Source organism: Vulpes lagopus, chromosome 9, assembly GCF_018345385.1.
Source record: "Vulpes lagopus strain Blue_001 chromosome 9, ASM1834538v1, whole genome shotgun sequence".
Lineage (NCBI taxonomy): Eukaryota > Metazoa > Chordata > Mammalia > Carnivora > Canidae > Vulpes > Vulpes lagopus.
The window spans coordinates 2,809,829-2,828,268 of NC_054832.1; the positions used below are offsets into that span (position 1 = coordinate 2,809,829).

Genomic DNA, 18,440 nt, shown 5'->3' on the forward strand with positions numbered 1-18,440 from the left:
GAGTCCAGGATCATGACCTGAGCCAAAGGCAGATGCTTATCTGACTAAACCACCCAGGTGCCCCCTCCCCCTTGACTTTTTTACTGCTCTTAAGTCTTTCCATTTCTTGGGTCATAGTTAGTGCTGTCAGAATTATAACAGAAGCTTTCTGATTGGTTTAAATGGGCTTACTTGCTGCCTAGGTGCATATCCTAACACCAGTCATGCTCCCCACTTGCGTCTGGAGCTGGGCCTTGTCTAGCCTCTCTGCTGTTTGAATGAAGACCACGTTGGCCTTTGCATGGACTCCCTGGATCATTGGCCTACACCTGCAGCCGTGTCTTTTGGTGGATATACCCATTCTCAAGATCCCAGCTTGGAATTAATATTCTGTAAGAAGTTGACCGTGCCCTAAGTCTGGACAATACCGATTTTCCTGACATCACCCCCTAACACTTTTTCATGTACTTCTCTGTGATAGTCTTCCTAATGAGGGCCATAGGGGCAGGGACTGTCTCCTGTGCACTGCTCTATTACCAGTCTGTCTCTTTCCTAATACCAATCTCTTCTGATATCCTGATGCCCAGGAGAACACCTTCTATATAGTCTACTATAATGCTTTTTGGTTGGAGCGAGAGGATGAATTAGTGGGTTGGGAAGTAAATAAATAAATACACTAAAGAAAATTATAATATAACTTGGTAGTTTTGATTCAGGTGTCCTAATGCTGTGGTTTCCAGACAAAACTTGCATAATGATCACGTGGTGATTTTGTTAAAACACAGATTCTTCCTAAGTAATTTGTGGTGGGGCTCTTACAAATTTAAAAAAAAAATTTTTAAATTTAAATTCAATTTGCCGATCTTACAAGCTCTTGATGATGCCTGTGCTGCTAGTCCGTGGACTATACTCTGAGTGGCAGGCGTCTAGTGTGGAAGTGGAAGCACAGACTGGAGCCAGCACACGTAGCTGTGTGATCTTGGGCAAATCATTTAGCCTCTCACTATCTGTGCCCACAGATGAGGCTGATACCAGGAGCTGCCATGTGGTGTGGGTTTGCAGGTGTTCGCTGCTGAATCATTGGCGTCAGCTTCCTCACTGTGTGTATATGTAGCGTGTTCTAGATCACGTGGTCTTTGTACACATGTTTATATTTAATCCCTGTGATACTTGTGTGAAGTGCAGTTCAAAACCTAGGTTAAATGTCTTGTCCTGTTAATAGGGTGTTTATAGAGCTGGATTTAAAGCCGCCCAAACTCCTATCTCAGCATCGTGATACCATAGCTACTCCTAATTTTTCTTTTTTCTTTTTTTTTTAAAAATTTTTATTTATTTATGATAGTCACACAGAGAGAGAGAGAGAGAGGCAGAGACATAGGCAGAGGGAGAAGCAGGCTCCATGCACCAGGAGCCTGACGTGGGATTCGATCCCGGGTCTCCAGGATTGCGCCCTGAGCCAAAGGCAGGCACTAAACCACTGCGCCACCCAGGGATCCCTACTCCTAATTTTTCAAACTAAGTTTCTGGAGTTAGTTTTAAGAGACTAAAATGTTAAGATGATGATCCAAGCCCATTAAAAATACTAATTTTTTCTTTGTGAACCACTAGACAGGACTGTTTCTTTAAAAAAATATTTTATTTATTTCATTTTTGAGAGAGAGTATGTGTGTGAGATTGCAAGCGAGGGGAGCAGCAGAGGGAGAGGGAGAAGCAGGAAGCCCAATATGAGGCTCAGTCCCCGACCCTGAGATCATGACCTGAGCCGAAGGCAGAGGCTTGACTGACTGAGCCACCCAGACATCCCAGTTAGGACTATTTTAATGAACTAATGAATTCAAATGCCCAGATGTTCAAGAGGAGCACCAAGGAGAATTTAGAGCTTTTTCTTTGCATGACTCCTGGCAAATTCTAGTTGCCCTGCCTCTCTGTTCTTCTTGAGCTCACCAGGCTCTGTTTGGGTTGCCCTCCCTGTGCTGCAGTCTAGAAACTGCCTCCTGGCAGAGAGCCAGGTCTCGTTTCCTCTGTCCCCCCCTTTCAGAGGTCATGGTTAGGTACTGCCTGTGTCAGGGTGTGAAAGCATTTGCTTCCTATGTTTTGTGCAGTTTTCTCGTGTTGGGGGAGTGGCGGCCAATCCAGACCCTGCTACTCCCTCATTTTTAGTTTTTCCCTGCTGTATGGTAGGCTTGTTGTGTACTTGTTAGGATTTGTGTCAGGATTAAATTAAATGAGATAATGTATATAACAGAACTGCTTAGGTAGTTAGCACATTGACAATATTCAGTAAAAGGCTTTTTATTTTTTATCTTGTAATACAAGACTCACTTTTGCCTTTTCTTTTTTAAGTAAACTCTACACCCACCGTGGGCCTTGAACTTTCAACCCTGAGATCGAGTCTCCTGCCCTACAGATTGAGCCAACCAGGTGCCTCAGTTTTGTCATATTTAATGAAGGCTAAGTATATACTCTCTTTGAGTAAAGTGGGATTTTAGTCATGTATTTAGTGAACATCTGCAGAATTGCCTGCCCTGGTTTCTAGTCAGTGCATCAGCTGTGTGGCTTTCATGTGCCACACGCGGGGCCAGTGGGAGGATCCTTGTCTGCCGGTGGGTCCGTGTCTTTGTTCTCTGTAGCAAAATGCCGGGAGTTCCTTATGATTCCTGTCTGCACCCCTGTTCTTTATACACTGTTGGACCACCTCTCAGGCCACCCCCACCCCCGCCCCATCACTGCACCGTGACCTGTCAGGGCACCAAGGTTCTTTCTCCTACCAAGTTGTCCGTTTGGCACGTGCTTCCTTGACTTGGTCTCTTAGCCTCTCCGTTTCCCTCCTAGCCCATCGGCTGTAGCTTCTTTGTTTCTTCTGGTAACGAGCAGCTTTCTGTCTTCTGTCTCTAAACATCACAGAGGGCTAGGCTCCGGTCTCACACCTCTTTCAAGTTGGAAAGTGCTTTCAGGGGAACAGACGTGACTCTTCGCCATCTGTAACCCTCCCAGGGCTCAGGGACTCTGCACAGGGCACAGTGCCTAGTGGGGCTCATTGGAGGGGAGCCAGGAGCCAGACTCAGGATTACTGAGAACAGGAGGTACTGAGGAAGTGGGGGCTGTGGAATACGGCTGTGGAGCATGGCAAGGAGAACGTGGGCGCTTTGAGGTCAGGAGGAGGTTCAGGAGGAGTACCATGGCCCCCAGCTACAAGTGTGATTTTTCTACTCTTTGAAGGAATCTTACTGAGATAGTCTCTGTAAGGAAAATGTTTTGATGCTGTGTGCAGTATGGGACGTAGAAACTCAGCAGTGTTGAGGGGCCGAAGGGATTAGTGTAGGTTTTCCACATGGATTTTGAACATCTACATTAAACTGTTTTCCTGTACATCTTTAAATATGTAGTTTAATTATAAAGTAATATTATAAAAAATACTTTAACCATGTTTTCTTTCATCTGGGAAATTTGCAGTTAATAAAGACATGTTCGAGAATGTATATCATGATTAATGTGCTCAGTAGAAGTGATGAGGAACCAGGCATGGACTTCCTCAGCCTGGCTTCAAAGGGACGGTCCTTACTGTGATTTCCAGGAGAGTGGCGGGTCTGCCGTGTGACACAGACATGCATCCAGCCTCCCTCCAGTCATCTACCCACTCCATCTAGCCGCACTTCCTCCACTTCTTTTCATGTTAGCTGTTAGCCATCATTGATTGAATGATAAATCTCTTCCTGCCTTCCTCTTCCCATTGCCAGTCAGTCCCCAGGGAGCTGCATTGGAAACCTCCTTTACAAGATGTGCCAGACCCACCAGGTTTCTCTGGCCTTTCCTCCTATATGTGTGATAATTTGTGGCACATCCATCAGCATGTGCTTACTTTTAGTACGGGGACTATGGTAGTGCGTGTGTGTCCCTGTGTGAGTACTGAGTAAAGTGGACTGAGGATCTCGGGCAGAGAACATTGTTAGGTGGGGCTAAAGGGGCTCCTTGGTGTTTAGATGTACGGTGTACCTTAACTGAAAGGGCTTCAGGGTCACTCTGTCACAACCTGGCCACTGAGGAGCTTTGCGTCCTTGAATGTGCAGTGTCTTTCATCTTAGACTTTTATATCGGGATAACCAGGCAAGCACCATCCACCTCTAGCAGTTGTGGTGGAAATGAAAGTAAACGAGGTGACCTGTGTCCTCCCATGCACCAGAAGTGGTAATATTAACTATTTGTGATGAGTCTTGGTACTGGGCAGACATTTGTCTACCTTGGGGGGACTGCTGGTCTTAGAGCTAGGGTCCAAGTATGAGTTTTAGGGGATCCATGAACTTTGCAATGACATACAAAATTTCGTGTATTTTAGTATGTATACATTTTTCTCTTGAAAATGTTTACATTTCTTAGTAAATTCTCAAATATCTCTGTCATCAGTATGTACATAGGTGCATATGTATGTCCATTTGTGCATAAAGAACTCCTTTCATAGAAAGTAGTAAATGAACGGTAATTTGGTATTTGCAAGCATCACTGAATTTACGTGTTTTGCAAAATAGCATGGTTATGTACAATTAGAAGAGAGGCCTAAGCAGAAATGTAAAAATCAAAAACAGCTGGCATTTATAAAATGTGGCCATCTGAATTGCTTTTTTGCTAGGTAGGTTGGTAACTGTGGCTCAGGCAATATATTTAGCAGTGCACTTTGGTGTGGCATATTGCTTTTGGCCAATTGTTGTATAAGAGTCTTCTGACAAAAATTTTTGTTCTCATTTTGTTGAAACATAGCACATATACTGTAAAATGCACACATCCTGTGTAGGTTTAACTACTACCTTCCCTATCAGTGTTTACTTACCCTAGCAGCTTCCCTCATGTTCCTGGCAATCAGCATCCCTGAGGAGGTGACCCGCCTTGATCTCTGTCACCTTGACTCAGTTTTGCCTGTTTATGAGAATGTCCATTAGATTCATCCATGTTGTTGCATGTAGCACTTAATAATTTTTCATTGCTGTATGGTATTCCACTTAAGAATATACCACAGTTTCTTTTATTATTGATGGATGTTTGGGCTGTTCCAGTTTTGAACTATATGAATAGTACTGCTGTGAATACCACATGTGTCTTTTGGTGACTGTGCGCCTGTATTTCTCTTTGGTGTGTACTTAAGAGTGAAATGGTTGGTCGTAGCGTGAGGTGCTCTTCAGTTATATCAGAGGTCATTTCCAAGATGCTTGTATCAAATTACAGCCCAGCTACCAGTGTAGAAAAGCTCTACAAATTAAATTAAAATTTTGGAGCCATAGAAAAATTACACTTAAAAATTATAAAAATAGAAAATACAAATATAGATATAATATTAAAATGTAAATAGAAACAAATTTTAAAAATTGAGAAAATTCACGTAGCAAAAATTGCACATAACCTGAAATTCTCCATGTGATTTTAAGTATACACACAAAGTTGCGTAACCATCAACACCACCCAGCTCCATCACCCCAAAGAGAAACCTAATATCCGTTGCCAGTCACTCCCCACCTTCTTTGCCGCAGCCTCTGGCAAGCACTTACCTACTTTCTGTCTCCCGGGATTTGCCTGTTCTGGAGTTGTCAAATAAATGGATCCCACGACATTCAGTCTTTCATCTGGCTTCTTTTACTTATCATCATCTTGTCAAGGTTTATCCATGTTGTAGTGGCACCAGTACCTTGTTCCTAGTTATGGCTGAATGCTCTTCTGGGCTGATGTATGGATAGGCCAGTTTGTTTCTCCATTCATATTATTAAATGTTACTCTTCTGTTAGAATAAAGAAGATGGAGATTATTAAGCATTATCTTTTACATTTGTGTCTTGATACGATCTGTGGTTGATTGGCTGCAACTTATCAAAGTTTACTTTGAGCACGTGGATGGCTGTCTGGGGAGGCAGCCTCAGTTACCTGCGGGTGCTCCTAGAAATGGCGCAATGTGTGTGACGTGCTTGTGTGTTGTGTGACTTTGGCTAGTGCCCTCCTGGAGGCCTTTCTTTAGTTAGGCCACTTCTGGGCCATTTTCCTTGTCATGGTTTCTCTAAACCCCCTTTTGATCCATTTCAGTTTCTTTTGTTGCTCTAGCTTTAATTGGATCTTAGTTCCATACAGTGGCTTTCTTAAAATGTTTACATACCTAGCTGCCCGACACAGAGGAAGATGCTAACACAGCAGTCACGAGGAACTGTGGAAACCCTCATTATGATGGTTTTCTAGTTGGTTCAGGCCTTAGAGAAAAAAGTCCTTTGGGTCAGGTTGGTCCCTCTTGGCTAACAAAGAGAATTCTTTTTTTCTTGGGTGATCCAAAAATTATTTTCCCTTTCCTAAATTATTTGTAGAGTTTCCACCTTGGCTATCCAGTGAATAGTCGAGAATAACTATGGCATATAAGACTATGAGCTAATGAGTTTTTGCTGGTGAGGTGAGTCCTTAGAGCTTGTGCTGGTGCCATAGCTGCCTGTAACGTATGGATTCTGTGCTCTGGATTGGGAGCTTCTAGCCAGCATAGAAATTCTCACGCAAACTGGTGAACCACAGGTTTTCAGACCCTTCCCAGCAAAATGTCACATCAGGCTATTGACAAATACAAGTAACTGAAGGTCATTTTGATCCCTTATGCAGGGGACAATCATCTGATTTCACAAAGAATAATTGAGTGGTTATGTTCTGAGAGGGTACAGATGTGTTACATGTGACACCTGGCTTTTAACAATTAGTCTGCACTTAAATTGGCCTGGGTGGGGAGTACAGGTACCTTGAGAGAAGTGAAGTAGATCCATGCTGGTGTCTGTGTAGTTTTCTGAGGAAGGCTGTCAGCCCAGACTGTTGGACTTCAGGCTCATGTTTTTTCCTGTTCCCCAGAGTCCCTGAGCTCTCTTGTGGTTCAAGGAAATACCAGTATCCTTGGTTAGTTACTGGGGCCTGGAGCCTAGTTTAAGTATCTTGGGGTTAATAATATTCTGGTATTGAAGGTAAAAGGAAATGTGATTCTCAGTTTGGGGATGAAATACAGTACCATTTGGGTTCATAGCTTCAGTTCTAAGGTCCTTGCTAGAAAGTTTTAGGGACAGAGAGAATCACATGGACAGTTGGATAGATGATGTCCACTAATGTGCTTGTTGTGGAAAGATAGGAGGGCAGAGACGACTGGAGCTCAATGTAAGATAAAGATGTCTAACACCTATCACTTCTGGTAGGGCCAATTGGGTTATCTGATTTAAGTCCAAGCGGATTCATTAAATTGAACTGGAGGGATCCCTGGGTGGTGCAGCGGTTTGGCGCCTGCCTTTGGCCCAGGGTGCGATCCTGGAGACCCGGGATCGAATCCCAAGTCGGGCTCCCGGTGCATGGAGCCTGCTTCTCCCTCTGCCTATGTCTCTGCCTCTCTCTCTCTCTCTCTGTATGACTATCATAAATAAATAATAAAAAAAATTTTTTTTTTTTAAATAAATTGAACTGGACACCTGTCTTCATGATACCAGGAATAGTAGAAACATGCCTGCTTGTTGTGTGGAGGACCTCCAGGATTCTTCTTTTACCTTTACAGGTGTTTGTACATGTTTCAGGCATCATCAGTGTGATTTTAAGACATGTCTCAGGGCAGCCCCAGCGGGTTAGCGCCGCCTTCAGCCCAGGGCGTGATCCTAGAGACCCGGGATCGAGCCCCCTCTGGGGCTCCCTGCATGGAGCCTGCTTCTCCCTCTGCCTGTGTCTCTGCCTCTCTCTCTCTCTCTCTCTCTGTGTCTGTCGTGAATAAATAAATAAAATCTTAAAAAAAAAAAAGACATGTCTCAAATAAGATATTATTTCCCTCCCAATTTCTAATGAGAGATGTCTACAGAGAAAACCACCTTTGTTTTCATAGCATGTTGAATTCATACACAACCGTGAAGGCCTGTCTCCTGTTAGTATAGATTTGTAACTCGTAAGCTTTAACTGGGAGGGCATATGCCTGTTAGAGCTGTCAGTGCAGCCACTTCAGCACACAGAGGTACAGAGGTGGCTTCCGTAACACAGGGATCAGAAGTTTAGGAAACCCAGAGGCACCTGGGTGGCTCAGATAGTTGAGTGTCTGACTCTTGGTTTCAGCTCAGGACGTAGTCTCATGGGTTGTGGGATTGAACCTTGCGATGAGCCCTGCATGCTGTGTAGCATTGGGCTCCACTCAGTAGGGAAGCTGCTTGAGATTCTTTCTCTCACTCTGTCCTCCACCCCACTCATAGACACGTGCTATCTCCCCTGCCTCAAATAAATCAATCTTTAAAAAATTTTTAAGAAATCCAGCACAGGATATACCTTAATTATTTTTAATATTCTAAATTGACAAAGCACTTATGTATTTTTTGAGCTTTTTTTTTTTTCAAGTCCAAAAAACGAGAAGGGTTTTTGGCAGTGTTAGAAATATCCAATGTAGAAAGTTATTGTAATATTAAGAAAGGAAAAGATCCATTTTCCATGTGGATCCCGAGACAGAATCTCTTTATTTTCAGTCTTTAGCTAATTAGATGTATGGAAAAGATTATTTCTGATTATTTCTAGTTTTTCCTTGTTTCATAGAATAAGGAAACAGATCATGATGTTGGGCAGTGACCACCTTTACATTTCTGAGTTTACATATACACAAGTAAGGGGGTATCTGGGTGGCTCAGTGGTCGAGGGTCTGCTTTCAGCTCAGGTCATGATCCCAGGGTCCTGGGATTGAGTCCCCTATCAGGCTCCCCGCAGGGAACCTGCTTCTCCCTCTGCCTATGTCTCTGCCTCTCCCTCTGTGTCTCATGAACAAATAAAATCTTTAAAAAATGTATACACAAATAGAGGTGCGGGATGGCTTAATCAGTGAAGCATCTACCTTTGGCTCAGGTCATGCTCTGGGTCCTGGGATCGAGGCCCGTTTCTGTCTCCCTGCCCAGTGAGGAGTCTGCTTCTCCCTCCCCTTCTAAGTGTCTGCTCATGCTCTTTCTCTTTCAAATAAATAAAATCTTTAAATAAATACACACAAGTAGGTTATGATACACTTAATGCATTTAACTATAGATATAAAACCTGTTCATGTTAACAGCACTTTGTTAGTGTGGGTTTTATAAATAACAGATATGTTTAAATAGGCTGAATGTTAGTCTGTATGTAACTCAGCACAGTTGTATTCTTTATATTTGGCATTCTTCATTTCCTTAGGATTTTTTTAAGTCTCCAAAAATTATTTACCAATTACTTTCAAGGTCTCAATACTAGCAATCTTAGAAATTAATTTAAAGTTGATATTAAAGACTAATGTTCAATATTTTCATCAGAAATATGGCATTAAAATTTTTACAGTGATACCTCAAATAAAGTGATTTACATAATTTGCCCTATTATCTGAAATCCAAAATATGATCTGTTTAATAAAGATATTAGTTGAATTATTATTTAGGTAGTCCATGCTTTGCATGGTTCCAATATGCACAAATATTAATTTCTGTGGCTTGGTTAAGTAATACCAGTCCTCAACAGAATGGTTCAATTTTAGTTAACACATATAGCGACTAAGTAGTTGCATAAAGTACAAACTCAGCTTACAAATCACTACATAGATAACAGATGTGAAGTGTGACCACTCACGGTACCTCTTTCTCAGTGTGTTGGTGAGTGGCCACCAGGCATCTGTTACTCAGTTCATACACAGACAGCAAAGTGCATAGTCGTGATGCCTTGTTTGCTAGTGACGTTTTACTAAACTTCTGTGACATTTTACAAAAATGGATAATCATAGGAGGGAATTGGGCAGTAAAGGTGAAATGCAGAGTTGAAACAGGAAATGGTAACACTAAAAGTGAACTTGGACGAGCTGAGGACCTGTGAAGCTGGTGAGCAAGCAGCAGGAGCCACAGAGCCCTCACTTGCATGAAACAGCCGTAGGGACCAGTAGGCATAGTTGCATTCATTTGGCTAGTGGACCCGGAGTTATTTCAACTTTTAAAGCCTGTGCTTCATGAAGTTTAGACAGGCTCTAAATGCTATGGCTGGAGACAATGCAGTCCCAGGAATCCCAGCAGCATGGCAGGAAATAATGAAGAGTATTAGTGTGTAGTGAGTGTGTGTTGTGGCAGAAACTTGCCACACCACATGGATCACTTTGCTCTGAGACAGTCACAGAAACAGAGAGCTGACTGTAGGAATGTTGACTTTGCTGCAGGGCCAGACTTTCTAGTTGTGTCATCAGAGGAGCTTCGTAAATAAAGGTGAACTTACTGACAGGTGAAGAAAACAGTTATGACAAAAAAGAGGATGTCCCGGAGGAGGTGATGTGACAAAGTTCCTATCAGAGGTGCTCTCAGAGATGGCCTATGACACTGAACAGACCAAGGATAAAATGTTAGATGCTGACCCAGAACTTTGAAAGGAGTATGGCAGTTTGCCAAGGTGCTGGAAAGATGCTCACTCTGTCTTTAGTCATTAGAGAGAGGTGAGGAAAAGGCAAGTGCTGTTCAAACCACTTCTGTCAAGTCATTGTATGGTTGTCTTACGCTCGTGTGCAAAGCGAAAACCACTGGTACTCGCTTTAGTTGGAACACATGTGATATTAGTTATCTGTTGCTGATAACAAGTCATCCTAGTGGCTTAAAATGGAAAGAATTATTTATTTTGTTTAGATCTGTGGTCTGGACAGGGCTCAGCAGGGACATCTGTTTCCATCTGTTTCCAGCCAGGGTGGCACAACCAGGAACCTGAGGGGCCACTTGCGGGATGGTGCTGCCACATGCTCAGAAGTTGATGCTGGGTGTCAGTGGGAAGACCAGCTCAGGCTTTGGTTCTTGGAGCTCAGTTCTTGGGCTTCTTGAATTTCTGGATAACATGGTGGTTGGATTTCATGAGCGAGCATCCCAAGAGAACCAAGGGAATCTAGTTTGCCTTTTAATACCTAGTGTGGGTTGTTTCTTAGGCTAGTCAAAAGCCTCCCCTCCCCTCCCCCGAGCTTCAAGGGGAAGGGACATAGCCTCCACCTGTTGGAGAGTCGGAGTCACACTGGAAGAAGAGCATTGGGAGCAGCAGGTACTATTAGAGCTACTTTTGGAAAATACAGGCTGTTACACAGTGATATTGTAACATTAAATATTTAAGTAATATTAGCTCTTTGTTAAGTAAATCAATATAGGAAATTTAGTAAATTCAGGTTAGACTTTTTATGAGAAGAGAAACTCAAGTCTTGTGTGAAAGAACAACATTTGGGAGAAGAAAGGTCTTTTTTTTTAGGACTTTATTTATTTATTCATGAGACAGAGCGGGGGAGGGGCAGGGTAGAGACACAGGCAGAGGGAGAAGCAGGCTCCCTGAGGGGAGCCTGATGTGGGATTCGATCCCAGGACCCCAGATCACGACCTGAGCCAAGGGCAGATGCTCAACCCCAGCTGCCCCGAGAAGAAAGTTTTTACACCAGTCTAGTTTGTTTAAGGATTTACTATCAATAGAATCATCACCAACTTCTTAAAAATTCTCCAAACTTGTTTATGTTTTAATTTTTAAAAAAAACTTAGCTGTATCAGTTTGCATTCTTTGCTGCTTCTCTAATATTTTGGCAAGCATCTCAAGTTTTATTAAAGGGCCGGCATATTTCAAGCATGATCAGTTTGCTGTCTTGGTGGGATCTTAGTGTGTATAGTGAATATCATCTAGGGAACTTTGGAAGGTGTTTGTTTCCTCTCTCTTTCGTGCAGTTTTATGGAACATTTATATCAGACTGGGTGGGGAGGCTCAGTATGAACTCCAGTTTTCGTCAGCACCTTGTTCCTCACACCCTGACTTGGGATTGGCTTACTTCTTTCAAGAGAAGAAAAAGTGTCTGCCTTCCATGTTAAAGAGAGAGCCAAGGCTCTGATAGCGAGGTCAGCATCCCTGTTGCAGGGCTGCAGGCAGCCTGCGCCCCGGTGCAGGGCTGTGTGAGCCGGGGCAGTGTGCTGAGTGTCAGAGCCCCCTGCTGCCTGAGTGGCCCTGCGGCAGGCTGGCCTTGGTGCTGGAACTGTTGATAGTCTAGGACAGAATAAGTGTACACCTGGGGTGCACATCTGGCTAGAAACTTTGATAGTTTGGCAGTAGTTTTCTGTTAATTAATCTTGATGATAGAAGTTTTGTGCTTTTGTCTTTCATATTTAGATTTCATTTTCTTAGAAGTTCTTTTTCATTGTATTTTACACAGCTGTTGGTCTAGGACAGATTGGAAATTAAAACAGAATTGTCACCACAGATAGTTTCAGAGCTATGGATCTGTGCCATGTCAAGCCAGCTTCAGTTTTTAAAATCTTTTCATTTCCTCCTCTTTGACAGGTATTTGCGAAAGATACTTGGTGGTGCACACAGGTAGCAGCTGCCGATGGCTGATTAGTCTTGGCAAATTGTAAAAAGTAGAACTGGCCACAGATTATAGAGGTCTACGGTTACAGAGCCCTGCAAAGCCCACCTCTCTGCGGTGAGGATGGTGGAGGGCTTGTTTCATTTATAGCCACAGAGAGTGGCAGCCCTGGTTGTACGGCGTTAGCCATGGGTTAAAAGCAAATAGAGAACCCCACAGACAACACAGGGAATTCTCTCAGTTGTTAGAAACACAACGTGTACCGAAAAGCATCGTTTGCGATTTCTCATTCCATTGTTGAGACCATCCCTCAAACTGACTGAACCAAAGTTTTGCGACTTTTTTGTGGTTTTGTGACTACTAAAGAGATGACAGAGATGCCAAGATCTCAGAATCTTCCAGACCAACAAAAACAAACGTGAATGCTATCAGAAGGGGAGGTGGGTGGTTCTCAACAGAATCTGATCCAGAACTGTCTACAAGAGTCAGGGAAGGCTTAGTGGTGGAAATATTGCCAATTTGAGAATTTATAATACAAATAGGATTTTGACAAGCAGATGAAAGCACGAAACTGGGAAAGAAAACCACATTCTGTCATGGAGAGCTGCTTCACTCTGGTAATGTTGTAGCAATGCTTTATCTTATAAAAAATGTTTTGGCCTACTTCTTGAAGACTTACAAAGGATTTTGCCATTAATTTTGGGCCACGGACGTGTATTTGCATAGTGTTTTTGGTTTGGCTTCTCCCCCCCGGCACACTCAGTAATACAGGTAGTGATTTTCACTGCTGGGATGTCAGTTCCTCTGAGCTCTCCAGAGACACTGGGTTGCTTCTCAGGACACAGTTGGCACTGTATTAACTCATCCTTATTGCCCAGCTTGGGGAGCAAATGAGATTGCCGAAACAATCAGAAGTATCATTGATTATATTTGATCATCTAGTAATGTTGCTGAATTCATGTATTAATTCTAGCAGTTTTCCTATATAGTCTTACAGATTTTCTTCATACATAATCATGCAGCCTGGGAATAATGATATTTTTATTTCTTCCTTCCCAACTCTGTTTTATTTCTCTTTTTTGCTCAGGGAACCTAGTTGATAGGACTTCCAGAACAATATCAATTAGAAGCAGTACTTGTGGACACTCATGGACTCGCTTCTGTTCTTGGAGGCATGGCAGGGGCTCTTCCCACCAGTATTTAAGTTAGGTTAATGTAAATACTCATCATCAGTTCAAGGAGTTTCTTTCTGTTTTGTCTTTGCTAAGAGTTTTTATCGTGAGTAGTTGGTAAACTACCAGATTCTTTTTCTGCAAATATTAAGACAGCTATGGTTCTTCTCCTTTCTGAAATGTGGTCAGTTATATCGATTGCTTTTTTAAAAAAATTAAGACAGTTTTTTTTTTTCTAGAGCAGTTTTAGGTTCACAACAAAATTGAGGGGAAGGTACAGAGATTTCCCATCTGCCCTCTATTCTTTTTTTTTGTAATTTTAAAGATTTTATTTATTTATTCATGAGAGACACACAGCAAGAGAGAGAGAGAGGGATAGAGAGAGAGAGAGAGGCAGAGACTCAGGCAGAGGGAGAAGCAGGCTCCATGCAGGGAGCCCGATAATGGACTCAGTCTCAGGTCTCCAGGATCAGGCCCCGGGCTGAAGGCGGCACTAAACCGCTGAGCCACCCATGCTGCCCTCTGCCCCCTATTCTGATGCATGCACAGTCTTCTACATTATCAGCATCCCCAGCAGAGGGGTACGTGTGTTTATAACTGATGAACCTGTGCTGACACATCAGTATCACCTGAAGTCCATAGTTTACCTTAGGGTTCACTCTTGGTGGTACATTTTGTGGTTTTGGACAGATGTATAGTGACATAATCTTTTCACTGCCCTAAAAATCGTTTGTGCTCCACCTTTTCATCCCTGTTCCCCAAACTCTGCATCCACTGAAATTTTTACTGTCTCTATGGTTTTGTCATTTCCAGAATGTTATATAGTTGGAATCACATAGTATGATCAACTTCTCTCACTTAGGAATACGCATTTAAGTTTCCTCCAAGTTCCTCCAAGCATTGTTTGGTAGCTCATTACTTTTTAGCACTAAATAATATTCCGTTGTCTGGATGGCCCACATTTTGTTTATCCATTCACTTCCTGAAGGGTGTCTTGGTGGCTTCCAAGCTTTGGCAGTATGAAGAAGGCTACAGTAAACATAGATTGCTTTTTGAATGTTAAACCAGCTTCACATGCCTCTATTGGAGCCCTCTTGGTCATAATTTAAATATTTTAAATTATTTTAAATATTGTGTGATTAAGTTTGCTGATGTCTTGTTAAGATTTTTGCACCTGTGTTTATAAGAAAGATTAATATGTATGTTTTCTTATATTTTCCTTGTCTGACTTTGTATCATTGTTTTGCTGGTCTCATAGGATAAGATGGGGAATATACTCTATTTGTTCAGTAGAAGAATTTCTGTAAGATTAATATTCTTCCTTAAATTATTGGAAAAATTCAGATATTTCTTTGTGGGAAGAATTTTAATTATAGATTGACCATTTTTAACAGAGTAGGTCTATTTAGGCTTTTTATTTCTGGTTTTGGTTTTGTACAGCAATAGTTTATAATGGCTTAAGTTGTAGTTTGCAAAGAATTGTGTATACATCTTAGGGTACCTGGGTGGCTCAGTTGGTTAAGTGCCTGCCTTCGGCTCAGGTCATGATCCCAGGGTCCTGGGATGGAGCTCCACGCGGGGCTCCCTGGTCAGCGGGGAGCCTGCTTCTCCCTCTCCCTCTACTGCTCCCCCTATTTGTGCGTGTGCACACATGCTCTATGAAATAAATAAATAAATAAAATCTAAAAAAAAAAGAATTGTGTATGCATCTTAACTTTCATGTTTATTGGCATAAAGTTGTTCATGATATTCTCTTATTACCATCTGATATTCTATCATTACCTCCTATTATATTACTAACATTCTCTTATCAGTTCTGCTTGGTTTTTAATATTGTTCGTTTTTGTCTTTTTTCCTTGATTAGTCTTGCTAGAGGTCTATCAGTTGCATTATTCTTATTAAAAAAAAGTACTTGATTTTATTCAGCTTCTAAATTGTATAGTGAGATACGGATATTTAGATAATTAATTTCCAATCTTCATTTCTAATATATGCACTTCATTTCTAATATATAGCTTTTAGGGATGCCAGGCTGGCTTAGTAGGTGGAACGTGGAGCTCTCAATCTTGGGATTGTGAGGTCGAGCCCCAGGTTGGGTGTAGACTTTATTTAAAAATAAAGCCTTGAAAAAAAAAAAAAAGATTTTAATCTAATCATGTCTCTGCTTGCATGTAGTGTTGATCTTTCTTTTAATTGTATCATCGAATTCAGAATACTTTGAGTTTCTTTTTGGCTAATGGATTACTTGAAATATGTTGCTTAGTTTCCAAATAATTGGGGATTTTCTAGTTATTTTGTTGTTGTCCAGTTTTAGTGTTAGACACAGAATATATCCTAAATAATTTTTGTCCTTTGATGTTTACTGAATCTCACTCTTTCATTTGGCACATGGTCAATTTCACCGATGCCTCATGTGCATAGTTAGTGGTATTTCCTTTGCTGAGGGGACTTGAACTTGAGTGTAGTGCTTTCTGTTAGATTGAGTTTGTCGGTCATGCTGTTCTTGTCTTGTTTACTGGGCCCAGGTGGACTCTAGTCCCTTCTGCCTGTCTTCAGCCTCACCTAGCTTCTAGAGGCTCCCTCTGGGCTTGGTTTCAAGATTGGTGACTGTCTTAGGGAACAACTAGCAGAGTGTGTGGCTGGGTTCTCCACCCCGTCCCTGCTCACCGGAGTCCTGAGGTCCCCGTGCTCATAACTTGGTCTCTCATTGCCAAAGGCTCAGCTGGTTTCTCTCTCATTGGTGGCTTTTTCTTGGATCTTTCATGCTCTGGAAGGCCCAGAATTGGCAAATGCCCTTTGGGAAAAGGCAGCTGTTCAGTGTCTCTTCATGTCTCCATCTGTGTCCCCTGCTGTTCTGGTTGCCTCACAACATCCCGGACTCCAAACATTAGGCTGGTTTTTAATCTGACTTCTGAGTTTTCTCAGTGGGAGTGTTAGTCTTGACCAAGCTATCCCCCCACATTCAAATGGAAGTCCTCCTATTACACCGACAGACATTCGTTTGTTTATGCTTTCTGGTTTAGTTTTGTTTCCAGTCTCCTGCTGAGGGACTGGCTAAGTGGGAGGACTTGGTCTAAACTACATGGTTTTCATCACCAGTGCCTAGTATGTGTCATGACCACATTGAGTTTCATGTATGAAGAAAGAACTTGTGTCTCCTGTAAAAGTTTTCAAAAGAAGGAGCAAAATTAACATATTTGACTTTCCTGTAAGGTTTTTCCAGAGATTTTAAAGGCTGTGATTTTAAAAGGGGGGAGGATTAGATGACATTGTTTATAGATAACATGGTGAATTTTTGACAGAGCTGAAATAGGCCTCCTGGCCTTGTGATTTGTTAAAAAAATTTAACATATTTATTAGTGATGATGAATTAGATACTGCTCTGGGTGGGGAATACAGTGATTATCTTGGTAAGTCAGGTCTCAGTTCTGATGTTCACCTTCTGCACATGACATAACCATCGAGGAAGAATATAGAACAATGTGTTAATACAAGGATCAGTATGTCACATTTTCATAGATTTTAACCACATTTCATAGATGTCAGATATGGTACACTGACGATTTTTTTTTCTCTTCTAGAGTATGACAGATACATAGCATCTAGCAAAATAATGGCAGCTGCTTACCTCGACCCAAACTTGAATCACACACCGAATTCAAGTACCAAGACTCACCTGGGTGCCGGGGTGGAACGCTCCCCGGGGGCAATGGAGCGAGTGTTGAAGGTCTTTCATTATTTTGAAAACAGCAGTGAGCCAGCTACTTGGGCCAGTATTATCAGGCACGGAGATGCTACTGATGTCAGGGTAAGTACATTTTCCTAGCAGACATTCCTCCATGTGTATTTAGGTCAAAAAGGAACGTAGGTTAATGACATACCAAAAATAGATAAAAACTTTTATTACCACATTACAGCAGTGTTAACTTTTCCTTTATAATATTTATTCAGTTAATATGTGACTGACCAGAATTTTCATTGTAAAATCTCTTAGGAAAATAATAAGTGAATCATATGTCATTCATATAATGTTATTGACATTTCTCTCTCTCTCTTTTTTAAACTCTTTAGGATACAAGGGAACAAAGCAATTAAAATAACCTCTAATACTTAGGAAAGAAATTATTTTCTAGAAAGTGAATCTTGAAGGTATCTGCATGACTCCAAATTGGATAGATTCTTCAAAAATTGATTGGTTCTGTGTATCAGATGCTTGTCATGGTTCTGGGGATATGAGGGGTCCCTGCTTCTGCTTACTGTCTATTGGCAGGGAGACACCCATGGCCCTAGTTGCAGTGCAGAGCAGTGTGTGCTTCCCAAGGCCCTCCTGGTGGCGAGGAAGCCTGCATGAGCAGTGTTGGGTGTAGGTGGTAGTCAGTGGGCGGTCAGAGAGCGAAGTGGCCGAGAATGGGGAAAGGCTCCTCATGGGCCACAGTTGCTGAGCGGGGAGGGTGCAAGGGTCACACTGTGGTTTTAGGAAACTGAGTGCAGGACATAAATTTTCAGCAAGTGTTTACTTTGGCCCAAGTGTTACAGAACCACTGCTCCTTCCTTCCCCTCTACCAACTCCATCTCAAGGGAGGATGGTGTCCAGTGCCAGGATGAACAGAGGTCTTTTTTCCCTCTTCTTCTTATAATAATGAATCTAATTAATCTATGTTTAACTTATATGCCTTAGTTATTTTTAAGCAAATTGAAGAGATTGGCAGAATTTAGATTGAAGAACACAGTGTTACATTTGAATTCTGCATAATTTCCCATTATCTCCATAATACTGCAATACTTACTGTTCAGATGGATTAACTATTCAAAGGCACATAATTCATTCAGAGTTTTAATATGTATTAACATCTATTCATGTGCTTTAATGGAAATATAGTAGTCTCTTTTTATAAAGCTTAATGGATTTTTCTAGTTTTCCTATAGTTTTATTTTGTTTTTTTTATAGTTTTATTTTGTATTTAACCTTAT

General features: G+C 41.8%; 1 protein-coding gene across 15 annotated transcripts in view; it reads left to right on the forward strand.

Annotated features, from left to right (window-relative positions):
- The window catches only part of PTK2 (protein tyrosine kinase 2), a 262,540-nt gene that overhangs the window by 72,326 nt on the left and 171,774 nt on the right, over positions 1–18,440 (forward strand). For 14 of the 15 annotated variants that reach the window (XM_041769011.1, XM_041769012.1, XM_041769013.1 and 11 more), the window contains one exon: positions 17,051–17,277. In XM_041769011.1, coding sequence (XP_041624945.1) covers positions 17,051–17,277 — 227 coding nt within the window. Of the gene's footprint in view, positions 1–17,050; positions 17,278–18,440 lie in introns of those variants that run through there. The other variant, XM_041769026.1, reaches the window with a different exon arrangement.